Below are 13,217 nucleotides of genomic sequence, written 5' to 3' on the forward strand. Positions count from 1 at the left end.
GGGCCTGTATCCTTGGTCCTAGTGCTCTACAAGGTCCCACTCTGGTCTCCTTCTAGCCCTTCCTCTAGTAGAGTGAGGATTCCATGGGATTAAGGTGATATGTCCACCTGGGCCCATCTCGTACACTCCCCCAGTTCTGGACCACATTGTGGATACTTGGGACCCCTGGAATCTCCTGCCCAGACAACCCCAGGCTTATTTCCCAGGCTTTTGTGGGCTTCTTCCCTGATCTTCTTCCGGAGTGCAAACCTTGCAAAAAGGTCCACATGCCTAGGCCTGAAGAGTAGTTGTTTTAGTGGGGAAGGATGGCCTGGGTGGCCACACTCACGTGCAAGGCCTCTTGCACTGTGAGACAGAGCCAGAGGTGGGAAGAAAGGGGGGGAAAGAGGACCACCTTTCCTAGTGCACCTCATTCTGGCACAGAACTCCCAAGGAGTGTGAGAATTCCAAATTTGAACCCAGTCTTCCAGGTAGTAATGAAGAAAGTTTATTTGTTAAGGCAGGAGAATATAATACACTTTATTTTTTAATTTTTTTTAAAGATTTTATTTATTTATTTGACAGAGAGACAGCGAGAGGGGGAACACAAGCAGGGGGAGTGAGAGAGGGAGAAGCAGGCTTCCCGCTGAGCAGGGAGCCCGATGCGGGGCTCGATCCTGGGACCTTGGGATCATGACCTGAGCTGAAGGCAGATGCTTAACGACTAAGCCACCCAGGCGCCCCTACACTTTATTTTTTAATAGCCTGTTCGTATGATTTATACCTAAATATGTAGAAGTGTTACCTGGGTTTCCACCTGTATTTTCACCCCAGGCCCTGAAAGTTTAGAGGTAGACCTGTGTGGGACTGAGACTCTGAAACACAACTTTTTTTCCTCCTTTGTCATAGCGTTGTGACCTAACAAATCAGTGGATTCTTAGCCAGGCAAACTACAAAAATTCTGAATTAAAATCTTGGTAGTGTAGGGCGCCTGGGTGGCTCAGATGGTTAATTAAGTGTCTGCCTTCGGCTCAGGTCATGATCCCAGGGTCCTGGGATCAAGTCCCACATCAGGCTCCCTGCTCAGCGGGGAGCCTGCTTCTCCCTCTGCCTCTCTCTCTGTCTCTGTCTCTTATGAATAAATAAATAAAATCTTAAAAAAATAAAATAAAATCTGGGTAGTTTATGAGACCTCATGAGAGTTTGTTTTGTCGTCGTGATGGCATTCCCCGACCATACTGGTGACAGCTGTATCTGTGTTGTAAGACTTTTTTTTTTTTTTTTTAAAGATTTTATTTATTTGACAGAGACACAGTGAGAGAGGGAACACAAGCAGGGGGAGTGGGAGAGGGAGAAGCAGGCTTCCCTCCAAGCAGGGAGCCCGACGCGGGGCTCGATCCCAGGACCCTGAGATCATGACCTGAGCCGAAGGCAGACGCTTAACGACTGAGCCACCCAGGCGCCCCTGTGTTGTAAGACTTCTTAAGAGGGGTCTGGCAGTCTGTGTCAGGCAATAAATGTCACCCAGCTGGCTATTTCACTTGACTTTTGAGGTCAAACAGACTCATTGACCAAAAGGTTTGAGGGCAGTACAAACATTTTGTATATTAACTTTTACAGTGGATTTAAATCCCAAAGGAGTGATTATGGGGAAGTAGAAAACCACCTTAAAAACCGTATGACTTTTTCATCTTCACTAGTCATTTGAGCTTTCATCTGTCAGTTCCATTTTGGTCCTTAGCAAGCAGTGTCAACTGCCTGGGAACTGATGGATCTTGGTACTGTTGTCTCTTTTCTTTTTTAAATATCTGGGGTTGGAAGAGTGGGGTGGGTATGTGGTGTGTATATGTGGTGAGAGAAGGAAGGAGAAAAAGAGACCCATACCTCGGGAAATTTGAAATTATTTATACATACTCACATATCATCTTTTTTTTTTTTTTAAGATTTTATTTATTTTTTTGAGAGAGAGACACAGAGAGCTTGAGCATGAGTGGGGGGAGGAGCAGAGGAAGAGGGAGAAGCAGGCTCCCTGCTAAGCAGGGAGCCCGATGTGAGGACTGATCCCGGGACTCCAGGATCATGACCTGAGCCAAAGGCAGACACTTAACTGAGTGAGCCACCCAGGTGCCCCCATCTTGTTGTTGTTGTTGTTTTTTAAGATTTTATTTATTTACTTGAGAGAGAGAGTGCGAGAGCACACAAGTGGGGGAAGGGGTGGAGGGAGAGGGAGAGAGAGAATGTCAAGACTCCCTGCTGAGCAGGGATCCGGACATGGGGCTCGATCCCAGGACATTGGGATTGTCATGACTTGAGCGGAAGGCAGATGCTTAACTGACTGAGCCACTCAGGCGTCCCCACATGTAACCATCTTAAACTTCGTAAAAGTAGCTAGTACAGGGGCGCCTGGGTGGCTCAGTTGGTTAAGCGGCTGCCTTCGGCTCAGGTCATGATCCTGGAGTCCCAGGATCGAGTCCCGCATCGGGCTCCCTGCTCAGCAGGGAGTCTGCTTCTCCCTCTGACCCTCCCCCTCTCATGTGCTCTCTCTCTCTCATGCTCTCAAATAAGTAAAATCTTTAAAAAAAACAAAAACAAAAAACTAGGCTAGTACTGAGAACCATTTTTTTTCTGAACCATTTGAGAATAAGGTGTCAAAATGATGCTCCATCCATCACTCCCAAATATTTGTCTGTATTTTCTCAAAGAAGGCATTTTCCATAATCACAAGTTAACTTCAAAATCAAAAATTTTTTTTTTTTTTAAAGATTTTATTTATTTATTTGACAGAGACAGCGAGAGAGGGAACATAAGCAGGGGGGAGTGGGAGAGGGAGAAGCAGGCTTCCCGCTGAGCAGGGAGCCCGATGTGGGGCTCGATCCCAGGACCCTGAGATCATGACCTGAGCCGAAGGCAGACGCTTAACGACTGAGCCACCCAGGCGCCCTCAAAATCAAAATTTAAATGGAGACATCACTACCATCTAATCCTCAGACCCCATTCAGATTTTATCAGTTGTTCCGATCATGTCCTTAATGACAGAAGGATTCAGTTCAGGATTATGCATGCATCTAGATTTTCATGATGCTTTTGAAGATTACAAGCCAATTATTTTGTAAATTGTTCCTTAGTCTGGGTTCGTCTGCTGTTCCCTCATGATTAGATTGCAGCTTCACACCTTTGGGAAACCTACCACAGCAGAGTTGCTCCTCACCCCATCCTGTGGTCTGGTCCTGGTTTCCATATGCTACTTTACTGGCAATGTTAAATTTGATCGTTTGAGTAGAATTATGTCCGCCAGATTTTTCCTTTGAAAACAATTCCTCTTTTCCCTATGATTATCCTCCAGTAATTTTTGGAGAGGTTGCTTGAAAATATGTAAATACCTCATTATTCATCAAACTTTATCAATGAGTTGATTTTAGATCTATGACTGAAGGATTCTAGTTTATTTAAAGTGTTATAATCTGGGCGCCTGGGTGGCTCAGTCGTTAAGCGTCTGCCTTCGGCTCGGGTCATGATCCCGGGGTCCCGGGATCAAGTCCCACATCGGGCTCCCTGCTCGGCGGGAAGCCTGCTTCTCCCTCTCCCACTCCCCCTGCTTGTGTTCCTGCTCTCGCTATCTCTCTCTCTGTCAAATAAATAAAATCTTTTAAAAATAAAAAAATAAAAAAAATAAAGTGTTATAATCTATTACTATTTTTTTTCCCCTGCAAAGTGTTCCAATTTGACCAGTGGGAGCTCCTTTATGTTGGCTCCTGTTTCCTCTTGACACGTCCCCATCATTCTTGGCACACTTTCTTGTTTCAGGCACAGTAAGATGTTTTGGGCTCCTGTCATACTCTCCCTGCCCTAGCTTCGAAATCAGCCATTTCTCTAGAGAGAGATGTTTCTCTCATTGGGGGTTAGAAACCAAGATCTGGGGGTAAGGTGTGCTCACTGCTCCCAGGGCATCATTGCTTTGATGCTTTGTCTGTGGATGCAGCTCTTCAGTATTTGTATATGCATACACACATGCTTGCGTCTGCATTTACTTCCTTGTCTGCCTGTATGTATTGAAAATGAGTTCACACTAATAACCCACCACAGGCTTTATTCTGTTTTTTTTTTCCCTTTCCATAATTCCAATTCTTTTCTCTGACAGTGAGAAACCTAGGTTCTCTGTGTGTTCACTTGTTGCAGAAGTTCTTGGTTGGTGGGGCGCCTGGGTGGCTCAGTCGTTAGGCGTCTGCCTTCAGCTCAGGTCATGATCCTGGGGTCCTGGGATCGAGCCCCGCATCGGGCTCCCTGCTCAGCGGGAAGCCTGCTTCTCCCTCTCCCACTCCCCGTGCTTGTATTCCCTCTCTCGCTGTGTCTCTCTCTATCAAATAAATAAATAGGAAAAAAAATCTTCAAAAAAAAAAAAAGTCATTCCTGGTTGGAGTCAGTCTCCCGATCCCCCCTGGGTTGCTCCCCTTCTTACCCAGCTCTGCTCTGTCCCCTGCAGCAGGCCACCCAGCACCCCCCCGCCCCGACTCTTCCCTGCCTTTCCTCAGTCCCAGCAGGATGGCTTCTGGACTGAACGATTCAGGAAAGGAAAAGGAAAATCACTTTCTTACTCATATTTAATTGTTTATATTTTAAAATATAGATATGTGCTGGCATTTTTCAAGATAATTTTCATTTAGCTTTAATAGGTTTCGGCAATGCTTCTTGCTACTGTAGGCCTTTTGCTAATGCCATCTCCAGCCCCACAGCCTGGAGCTTTTGTTTCATAGCCCTTGCTTATGTTTCTTGCTATTATTTACTGCTATTGTTATCCTCAAACCATTCTTCGAATGAGACACGTTTAATTTTTTTGTTGGCTGTGACAAAGAATGTTTTATTGAATATCTTTAGACACACACTCTTGTTCACTTATGCAAGAATTTCTGCGGTGTGAACACAGCCAGAGTTAAAGCCAGAGTGGAACTGGGTCTTTAGCTTTGCTAGGACTCCTTCTAGTGCAGGAAGTACATGTCATTCATCGCTGTGTCCCCAGCACCCAGAGGAGCACACAGTAAATGCTCAATTAAAATTTATTGGACTTGAGTGGTCCTCAGCTGCTTTTAATGAACAGTAAACCTTAAATAATGACATTTCTCCTAGATGGTGAGGAGCTACTACCCTAAGCAATTTTGCCTTTTTCTCAACAGAAGGTGGTCTTTTGCTCCGTTAAGGAAGCGCTGGAAGTGGACTGGAGCAGTGATAAAGCAAAGGCAGCTCTGAAGCGTACAACTTCGGATTACTTTCTCCTTCAAGGTGAGGACTCAGAGCAGAGCTTCCCAGTGAGCACTTTGTGCTTTGATTTCTGCACCTGTGGCTGCAGAGTCCAGGGGGTTTCTTGATGTTTGCCCCTAGTCGAGTTCCTCACGGGCTGATTCTCCCTGGCCACTCGAGAACATCCAGATGGATGGAGATGTGGCCCCTCGTTGAGTTCTGCATAACCCTCACCCATTCTCAGGGAGACTGAGGTAGAGATGTCGCTTTTATTTGTCAAATTTGCAAAGCACTTTTGGTTGCATTTGGATAGTCTTCAGCCTTCCTTTCTCCAGGGCTGGGTCTGTGCAGACTCCAGGAACACCCCCTGCCTCAAGTCAGGCGAGATGGTGGCTGTGTGTGATAGCTACACGCAATTCCTCCCTCCCCAGGCACTATGTATATTGGTTCAAAGGGAAATACATAAAACTTCCTTCATAAACTGAAAATCAGATGAGGCTAATTAGCTAGGAATGAAGCTTTCCTCCTGTTAATTAGTGGTGTTAGCCAGGTTGGGGTTGGGGAGAGTTGGGAAAAACTAGTTTAGAGCACTTAATATCCATTTGTATAGAAATCATCCAGTGTGAGGAGGTAAGGAAGTCATCCAGTGGGTTAGGTAGGAATGAGTCTTAGGCACGTGAGTGGGCTAGGACTCAGAAAATACCTCCTCCTCTGGACTAGGATAGGACAGCAAGGCAGTGCCGTCTCTAGTCCAGCCTGAGCACGGGGCCTGGGCCATTGGGAGAAGCTAATCACTCTGCCTGGCACATCGAGAGCCCTCAGTAAACAGTAGCCATTAATTTGTAAAGGTTTGGGGGGTATAACCTGAGTGGTTCTTACCGCTGCTTATACAAGGAGTCAACTGGTATTTGAGTTTACCAAAATCTGGTGATTCTCAACCGAGGGCGGTTTTGGTCGCTGGGGGCATTAGCAGTGTCAAGACATTTTTGATTGTTCAGGCTGGGGGCAGGTAGGGTGGGGAGAGGTCAGGCGTGTTGCTAAATATCCATGGCACAGGACAGCCCCTCGTGACAAAGAGTTATCTGGCCCACAATGTCACAATGTCAGTAGTGCCAAGGGCAAGACATCTAATCTAACCCTTTGCAGTTTCTAGAGTATTTTCTCCTCCCAGCTCATTAACACAGCACCCTTGTGCGGTAGACAGAGTGGGACTTCTCCCCAGTTTGGTTTCTTGAGATGGGGAAACAGAGACCCAAAGAGGCTCAGTGTTTTACCTGAGAGAACACAGACTGGAGCTAGGGCCCTGAACCACTCAGGTCTTTGAAGCCTAAGGCCGTGTGGGAAACAGCAGCCTACCTTCATCCTAAGTGCTGTGTAGGTGTTGGCTTATGGAATCCTCGCTACACTCATGTGGAGTAGCTGCTATTCCCCCATTTATAGTTGTGTTAAAAGACACAGACTGGGGCGCCTGGGTGGCCCCGTCGGTTCAGCGGCTGCCTTCGGCTCAGGTCATGATCCCAGGGTTCTGGGATGGAGCCCCGCATCGGGCTCCCTCCTTGGTGGGGAGTCTGCTTCTCCCTCTCCCTGTACCCCTCACCCTGCTTGTTCTCTCTCTCTCTCTCCCTCTGTCAAGTAAGTAAATAAAATCTTTTTTAAAAAAAGACAGACTGATTAAGACCCAGGCCTGTGGCCATCCCTGCCCTCAGGAGCCCATCACCAAAGTGGGAGGCCACAGTGTGGGGGAAAGTGTATATTTAAATCCAGGTGCTGCTGGCCAGTACTGTTAGAGGTTACAAGGGGCTGGGGAAGTAGACAGGTCCTGAGGAAGAAGCGGTAGCCTCATTACTGTGACCCATATGGCATGCTTGGTGCATGGTTGTTCAGAACAGGAGCTTTGGAATGAAAACAGATCTGGGTTTTCAGTCCTGGTTCTGTCATTTTTCTAGGTGGGTGATGTTGAGCCAGAGTTAAATTCCCTGAGGCTCACTCAAATTCCCCTCTGACCATGGGGGTGTTATTAGCACTCGTCTCAAGGGGGTTTTTGTAAGACTTGGATGGTATACATACAAAAGGCTCAGCACAGAGCAAGGAAATCCTAGAGACCTGTGTTATCTGTGAAGTTGTGGGTTTTTTTGTTTTGTTTTTTGGGTTTTTGGTTTTTGACATGAGTACTTTGCAACTGTGTAGAAATTTTGGGATTGACTCAATTTCCCTTAATTCCATACTTGAGTAGGTATTATCATGGCAGCAATCTTACTAGATTTTAATTTTCTGCCTGTGACACTTCGTTGGATAAAACATCCCATATGTTTACTTCTCTCTTCTAAACAGTACTCAGTACCTTTCCAGTTTCAATTTCAGGGCTTCAGATTTGGTGATTAAAACGATGTTCATTAGTTAATAGTCATAGAAATTTTTTTATTATGGTAAGAAACACATACCATAAAATTTATCCTTCTAACCACTTTACATGTACAATTCTGTAACAGTCATAGAATTATAAAAGGAGGCAGGCCCACATATCCTCTAGGCCAGGAGTGGCAGGAAGGGGCTTTCCACTCCTCCTCCCACCCCGCTCACCCGTGGCATGTGTGGCTGAAGGACCCTCATTGCTGACTGGCAAGTCCACATCATCAGGCCACTTTCCCTAAGCCTCAGAACCCGTTCAGTGGCACAGGAGGGGAAGTGACTCGCCATCATCATAGAACAAAATGGTGGTAGTCTGCATCTCAATCCCAAGTCTCCTGACTCTTCCAGGGGCTAGTTCCTTCACACCACACCCACTGCTCTTTCTGGATATCCATCACAGCCTTTCCTGAGCCTCTCTCTCTGCAGCAGGTGACAGGTTCTAACCTTTCTTGCGTGGTGTCATACACACATTCTAGTGATATTTTTTGGTCAGTTGGTCTCTCTGAGCTCTGCTGTATCTTTCCAGAGGGGCTGCAATTGGAACTACCGGGAGTGCTCCAAATGCAATGAGCACGAGGGCCTGGCTTGGCTTTGGGGAGCTCCTCTACGAATGCATACTTAATTAACGCCCTTGGCGGCCTGCTGGACTAAAGTTCTGGAAGTAGAGGGAAATGGCTGTCGTGATCTCTTTCCCTGGTTATTCCAGCAGCTTAGAACCCTCTGCTTGTAGGTATGAAGCTGATCCTCTGTGGGTGTATCATCTTAATCTTATATCCAGGGAAATACTCCTTTCGATTTTCTGCTCAGCCATTCATGGAGCTATGGGATTCTCCCGTAATTTGACCTCATTGGATTTATGCAGGAAAGCATAGCAGCTTCCACATGTGAAGTTGCCTTCTGCCAAATACACTTGCCGTTAACGGTTTTTGTGACTTTAGGCAAATAACTTGCTTCTCTAGGATTTTGTTTCCTTGCTTCTCAAATGATAAGATTTAAGTCAGCCAGCCTGTCTTGAAAATCTTTTCAGTCTAAATAATCAGTGAATCTAATAAAATATCATTCCGATGGCTTGTATTTCTCTACTTTTATACTTGTATCTTTTTTTAAAAAGAGATTTTTATTTATTTGAGAGCAAGAGCGCAAGCGCATAAGTAAGGGAAGTGGCAGAGGGAGAGGGAAAAGCAGATTCCCCGCTGAACAGGGAGCTCTATGTGGGACTCGGTCCCAGGACCCGGGGATCATGACCTGAGCCAAAGGCAGACGCTTAATGGACTGAGCCACCCTGGCGTCCCTCTACTTTTATATTTATAATTAACAACTTCATTGACTCATGATTTATACCAGAAAACTTAGTTTAAGTGTATTTCTTTAAAAAAAATTCTAGAAGTTATTTCTTGTTTTGTTTTGGGGGGTGTTGTTTTGTGATTTTTAAAAAATTAATTAATTCAAACAGAATTATCCTCCACGTAGTCCCAAAGTTTGATTTTAATTAGAAGCATTCTTTTTGCCCAGACTGTTTTGACTGCTAACCATGGCAGTAAAAGTACAGCCTGAGTAGAGACTGATACAGTCTTGTGTCTTGGAAAAAGCATGGGCTTTGGAGGCTGACAGAGCTGAGCTCAGATCACATCTCTCCCCCTTATCAAGAGGCCTAACCTTTGGTGCATGAGCTTCATTCAGATCTAGGTTCCTAACTTGGGGCTGAGGGGGCTAGGGGATAGCACTGCCTTCCCTTGGCTCTAAGAGATGTACTGAGATGGTAAATGTGAAAAACAAGTGCCGGGGCACAGCTTCTAGACTATTGAATATTTTCCTTTGACTCTCTTCAGAACATTTTCCAATCACATATTGAGGAGAGTTGGTTTGTTTTTTAAGTGAAGGTTTGCACACCTGAAATTGATATAATTCTAAAATGGCCTTAGTTTTGTTATTATAAAATCAAACAATGGTAACGTCTGACTTCAGTGTGTGGGATGGCCTTAGGGAATATCCAGGTTGAGTGGTCGACTTTTCAGGCACTACTGTGGTTTTCATGTGGCGTGTAAGAATGGTTATTGTGTACTGAACGCGGCTTGTTGCTTTACCTCGCACTGTGCTAAGCATCTGACATGTTCTCATTATTATTGTGATAACCTTTGAAATATAGTTGCTGTCCCATTTTCTTTAAGGAGACCAAGGTTGAGCATGGCTGTGACTTGCTTGGGCATACGCTTGGTTTTATAGACAGAACCAGGATTTAGACCATGAGGTCTGTTTGATCCATGAACTGTGCTCCTTACATCTGTAATATGCACCTCTAAGCTAAGTGATTTTGTTAAACTGTAAACCAGGAGCTCTCCATGTTAGAGAAATGGGATCACCACCACAGTACAGAAAACCCTGGTTCAGATATGTATTAGACACAAAGATTATCTGAATTCTGACCCAGATAGTCTTCCTCCTCCCCCAAGAGACACTTGAGTTTTATTTTTTTGAAAAAGTATCACAGTAAGCAGTTTTCAAAGAATTCACAATGGTGTAAAAGGGTAAGTTTTCCTCGTTATACCCTCCCCATTTTCCCCACTTCCAATTTGTGGGGGAAACTGTTTAAGAATTCCTTGCCAGGGCACCTGGGTGGCTCATTCGGTTAAGTGTCTGCCTTTGGCTCAGGTCATGATCCCGGGGTCCTGGGATAAAGCTCTCCATCGGGCTCTCTCCTCAGTGGGGAACCTGTTTCTCCCTCTCCATTTGCTCCTCCCCCTGCTTGTGCTCATTTGCTCTCCCTCTTTCTCTCTCTGTCAAATAAATAAATAAATAAAATCTTTAAAAAAAAAAATCTCCAATTTAGAAAGAATTTCTTGCCTATCTGGGGTGGCTCAGTCGGCTAAGCATCCAACTCTTCTGGGGCGCCTGGGTGGCTCAGTTGTTAGGCATCTGCCTTCGGCTCGGGTCGTGATCCCAGGGTCCTGGGATCAAGCCCCACATTGGGCTTCTTGCTCAGCGGGAAGCCTGCTTTTCCCTCTCCCACTCCCCCTGCTTGTGTTTCCTCTCTAGCTGTGTCTCTCTCTGTCAAATAAAGAAATAAAATCTTTAAAAAAAAAAAAGCATCCAACTCTTTTTTTTTTTAAAGATTTATTGATTTGAGAGAGCGAGCGAGCACACAACACGAGTAGTGGGGAGGAGCAGAGGGAGTGGGAGAAGCAGACTCCCTGCTCAGCAGGGAGCCCCACTCGGGGCTCAATCCCAGGAGGCTGGGATCATGATCTGAGCCGAAGGCAGATGATCGGCCGAGCCACCCAGGCACCCCAAGCATCTGACTCTTGATTTTGGCTCAGCTCATGATCTCAGGGTCGTGAGATTGAGCCCTGCATCGGGCTATATGCTGAGGATGGAGTCTGCCTGGCATTCTCTCTCTGCCTCTTCCCACTGTATGCTTGCTCTCTCTCTCTCTCAAATAAATAAATCTTAAAAAAAAAAAAAAGACTGTCTTTCCTGTCTTCTTGGAAAATGATTAACAGTTACAATCATGCATGTGCATATGTAAACCAAACTATTAAAGCAGCTTGCTTTTTTCTACTGGATCGCCTTAAGTGAGATGGAAAGATCTTGGAGCATGTATAGAGTGACCTCTTATGTCTTGTTGGCTGCATGATGTATTCCTTTGGGTGTACCATTGTTTGTGACCAGTTTCATCTTGAAAGGCATGTAAGCTGTTTTCAGTTTTTCCTGGTCCTTGGAATTTGTTCCGAAGAGTCCTTCTAGGAAGGTGACTTATACACCTAATGATGCCTTAGGAATTCCTAGTGAGGACGCAGTGCTTGCTCGGCTATGGTGCACGCCCGAGAAAACCTCATAGGGGACCCGACTTTGTTTCACTGTCACCCAATAGAGCACATAGTAGGTGCTCCGTAAGTAAGTATTTTTTGCCTGAGTGACTGGCTTTTGCTAGTCTGGTCATTTGGTCCACTCTAGAGAGAGAGCAGCCTGCCCACTGGTGTCCCTGCAGGATCTTCTTGCCTGCCCATTTCTCAGGCACCCATCAGGCTCGATTCCAGCCCCTCACACGCAGGTGTTTCTTACTGCCCCATTCACAGTTCGGCCTCTGGTGAAGCAGCTGCTCTGTGGTGTCTGTGTGCGTGTGTGTTTGCCTGGTTTGAGTGTCGAGTGTTTTTCCAGTTTACTTAATAAGATAGTGGCCAGACTGCATGCTTCCTGCTGCATTTTTCCACTATCTTGAGAGTTGGCCTCGCCATCTGTGAGCAAAAGATCTCATCTTTTTATTATTCTCCCATGGCATGTTGCAAAACATTAAGCGTGAGCTGGTTTCCTGTGGCAAAAAGTTGACTTTGATTTGTTCTTTTTGAGGTTACTGTGAGTTTATCATAACAGGAGTGCTAAAAATATCAGGTCTAGTATGGAAACAGCATTCACTTACCAGCATGAACAATAACATGCAGGTTGAGCCCAGAGCAGGAAGAGATGGGCTTCATCACAAAAGGAGAATTACTTAGCAGAGAATCCTTGGCAATTTGAACTTTCTCGGTCTCTGTTCTGATGAGTCGTGGAAAAGTACTTAGGCCGTTTTTGAGCCACAGAATTAAAGTTGAAAATAATCTTAACCAAACATTGTTTGAGCACCTGCTAAATGCCAGATCCTGTGCCTGGGAATCCTCATCAGATGCTTGCCAGTGGAAAAGAGAAACACAAATAATTCTCCTCCTCGTGAAGAGAGCTGTAACAGGGCTCTGGAGAAGGCTGTTGTGTTGTGCTGTTCTGTTCTTCAGCATGTGTGAATTACTTCGTAATAAACTACCAAGGAGCTCAGGGAGTGGGGGGTCTGGCCGTCTTTGGGAAGCCGACGAGTCTTCACAGAGGACAATACATCTGAGCTGGCTTTTAAAGAAGTGTTTGCTAGGGGCTGAAGAGAGGTGAGAAGATTGCAGGTAGAGGAGCAGTCCCTGCAGGGGACCAGCACGAACTCTCTCAGAGCTGGCTGGAGGGGAGATCATCAGGGCCCTGCTTTTTAAAAGCTTTTTATTCTTTTATTTTTATTTTTTTTTTAAGATTTTATTTTTAAGTGATCTCTACACCCAGTGTGGCACTCGAACTCACGACCCTGAGATCAAGAGTCGCATGGTCTTCCCGGAGACTGAGCCAGCCAGGCTCCCCTAGGCTTTTATTCTTACAGCCAGTCATTCCCCAACTGATAGGATATCAGAATCACTCAGGGAACATTTGAAAAATACAGATTCCCTGGTCCTAGCTCAGATTTATTGGCTCAAAATAACTAGGGGAGCCTGGCATATCTGTATGTTCGTAAAGCTCCGCAGCTTCTGAAGGCCCAGCCAATTAGAGGGAAACTGCCACAGGGGAGGGGGTACCCATGTCCTGTGTCACAGCTTTGCGCTCATTTGGGTTCTTACTTTACAGCATATTAAGTATTTATTTCAAACGAGGCCATTACTATACTGAGGCAGGAAAAAGGAACTAACCCATGTAGCTTTTGAATATATACCCTCAGACTAAAGAAAAAAGAACTATAAACAAATACCGAACTCTAATTAGTAGGTTTGTTTTTCACAGTGGTGTATGGGTTAGCAATTCTGAAACTAGTTACT

General features: G+C 45.4%; 1 protein-coding gene across 1 annotated transcript in view; it reads left to right on the top strand.

Annotated features, from left to right (window-relative positions):
* SAE1 (SUMO1 activating enzyme subunit 1) overlaps window positions 1–13,217 on the top strand; it is a 76,266-nt gene that overhangs the window by 32,277 nt on the left and 30,772 nt on the right. The window contains exon 6 of the mRNA XM_036114036.2: window positions 5,148–5,253. Coding sequence (XP_035969929.1) covers window positions 5,148–5,253 — 106 coding nt within the window. The remainder of the gene's footprint in view (window positions 1–5,147; window positions 5,254–13,217) is intronic.

Source organism: Halichoerus grypus, chromosome 15 (assembly GCF_964656455.1).
Source record: "Halichoerus grypus chromosome 15, mHalGry1.hap1.1, whole genome shotgun sequence".
Classification (NCBI taxonomy): domain Eukaryota; kingdom Metazoa; phylum Chordata; class Mammalia; order Carnivora; family Phocidae; genus Halichoerus; species Halichoerus grypus.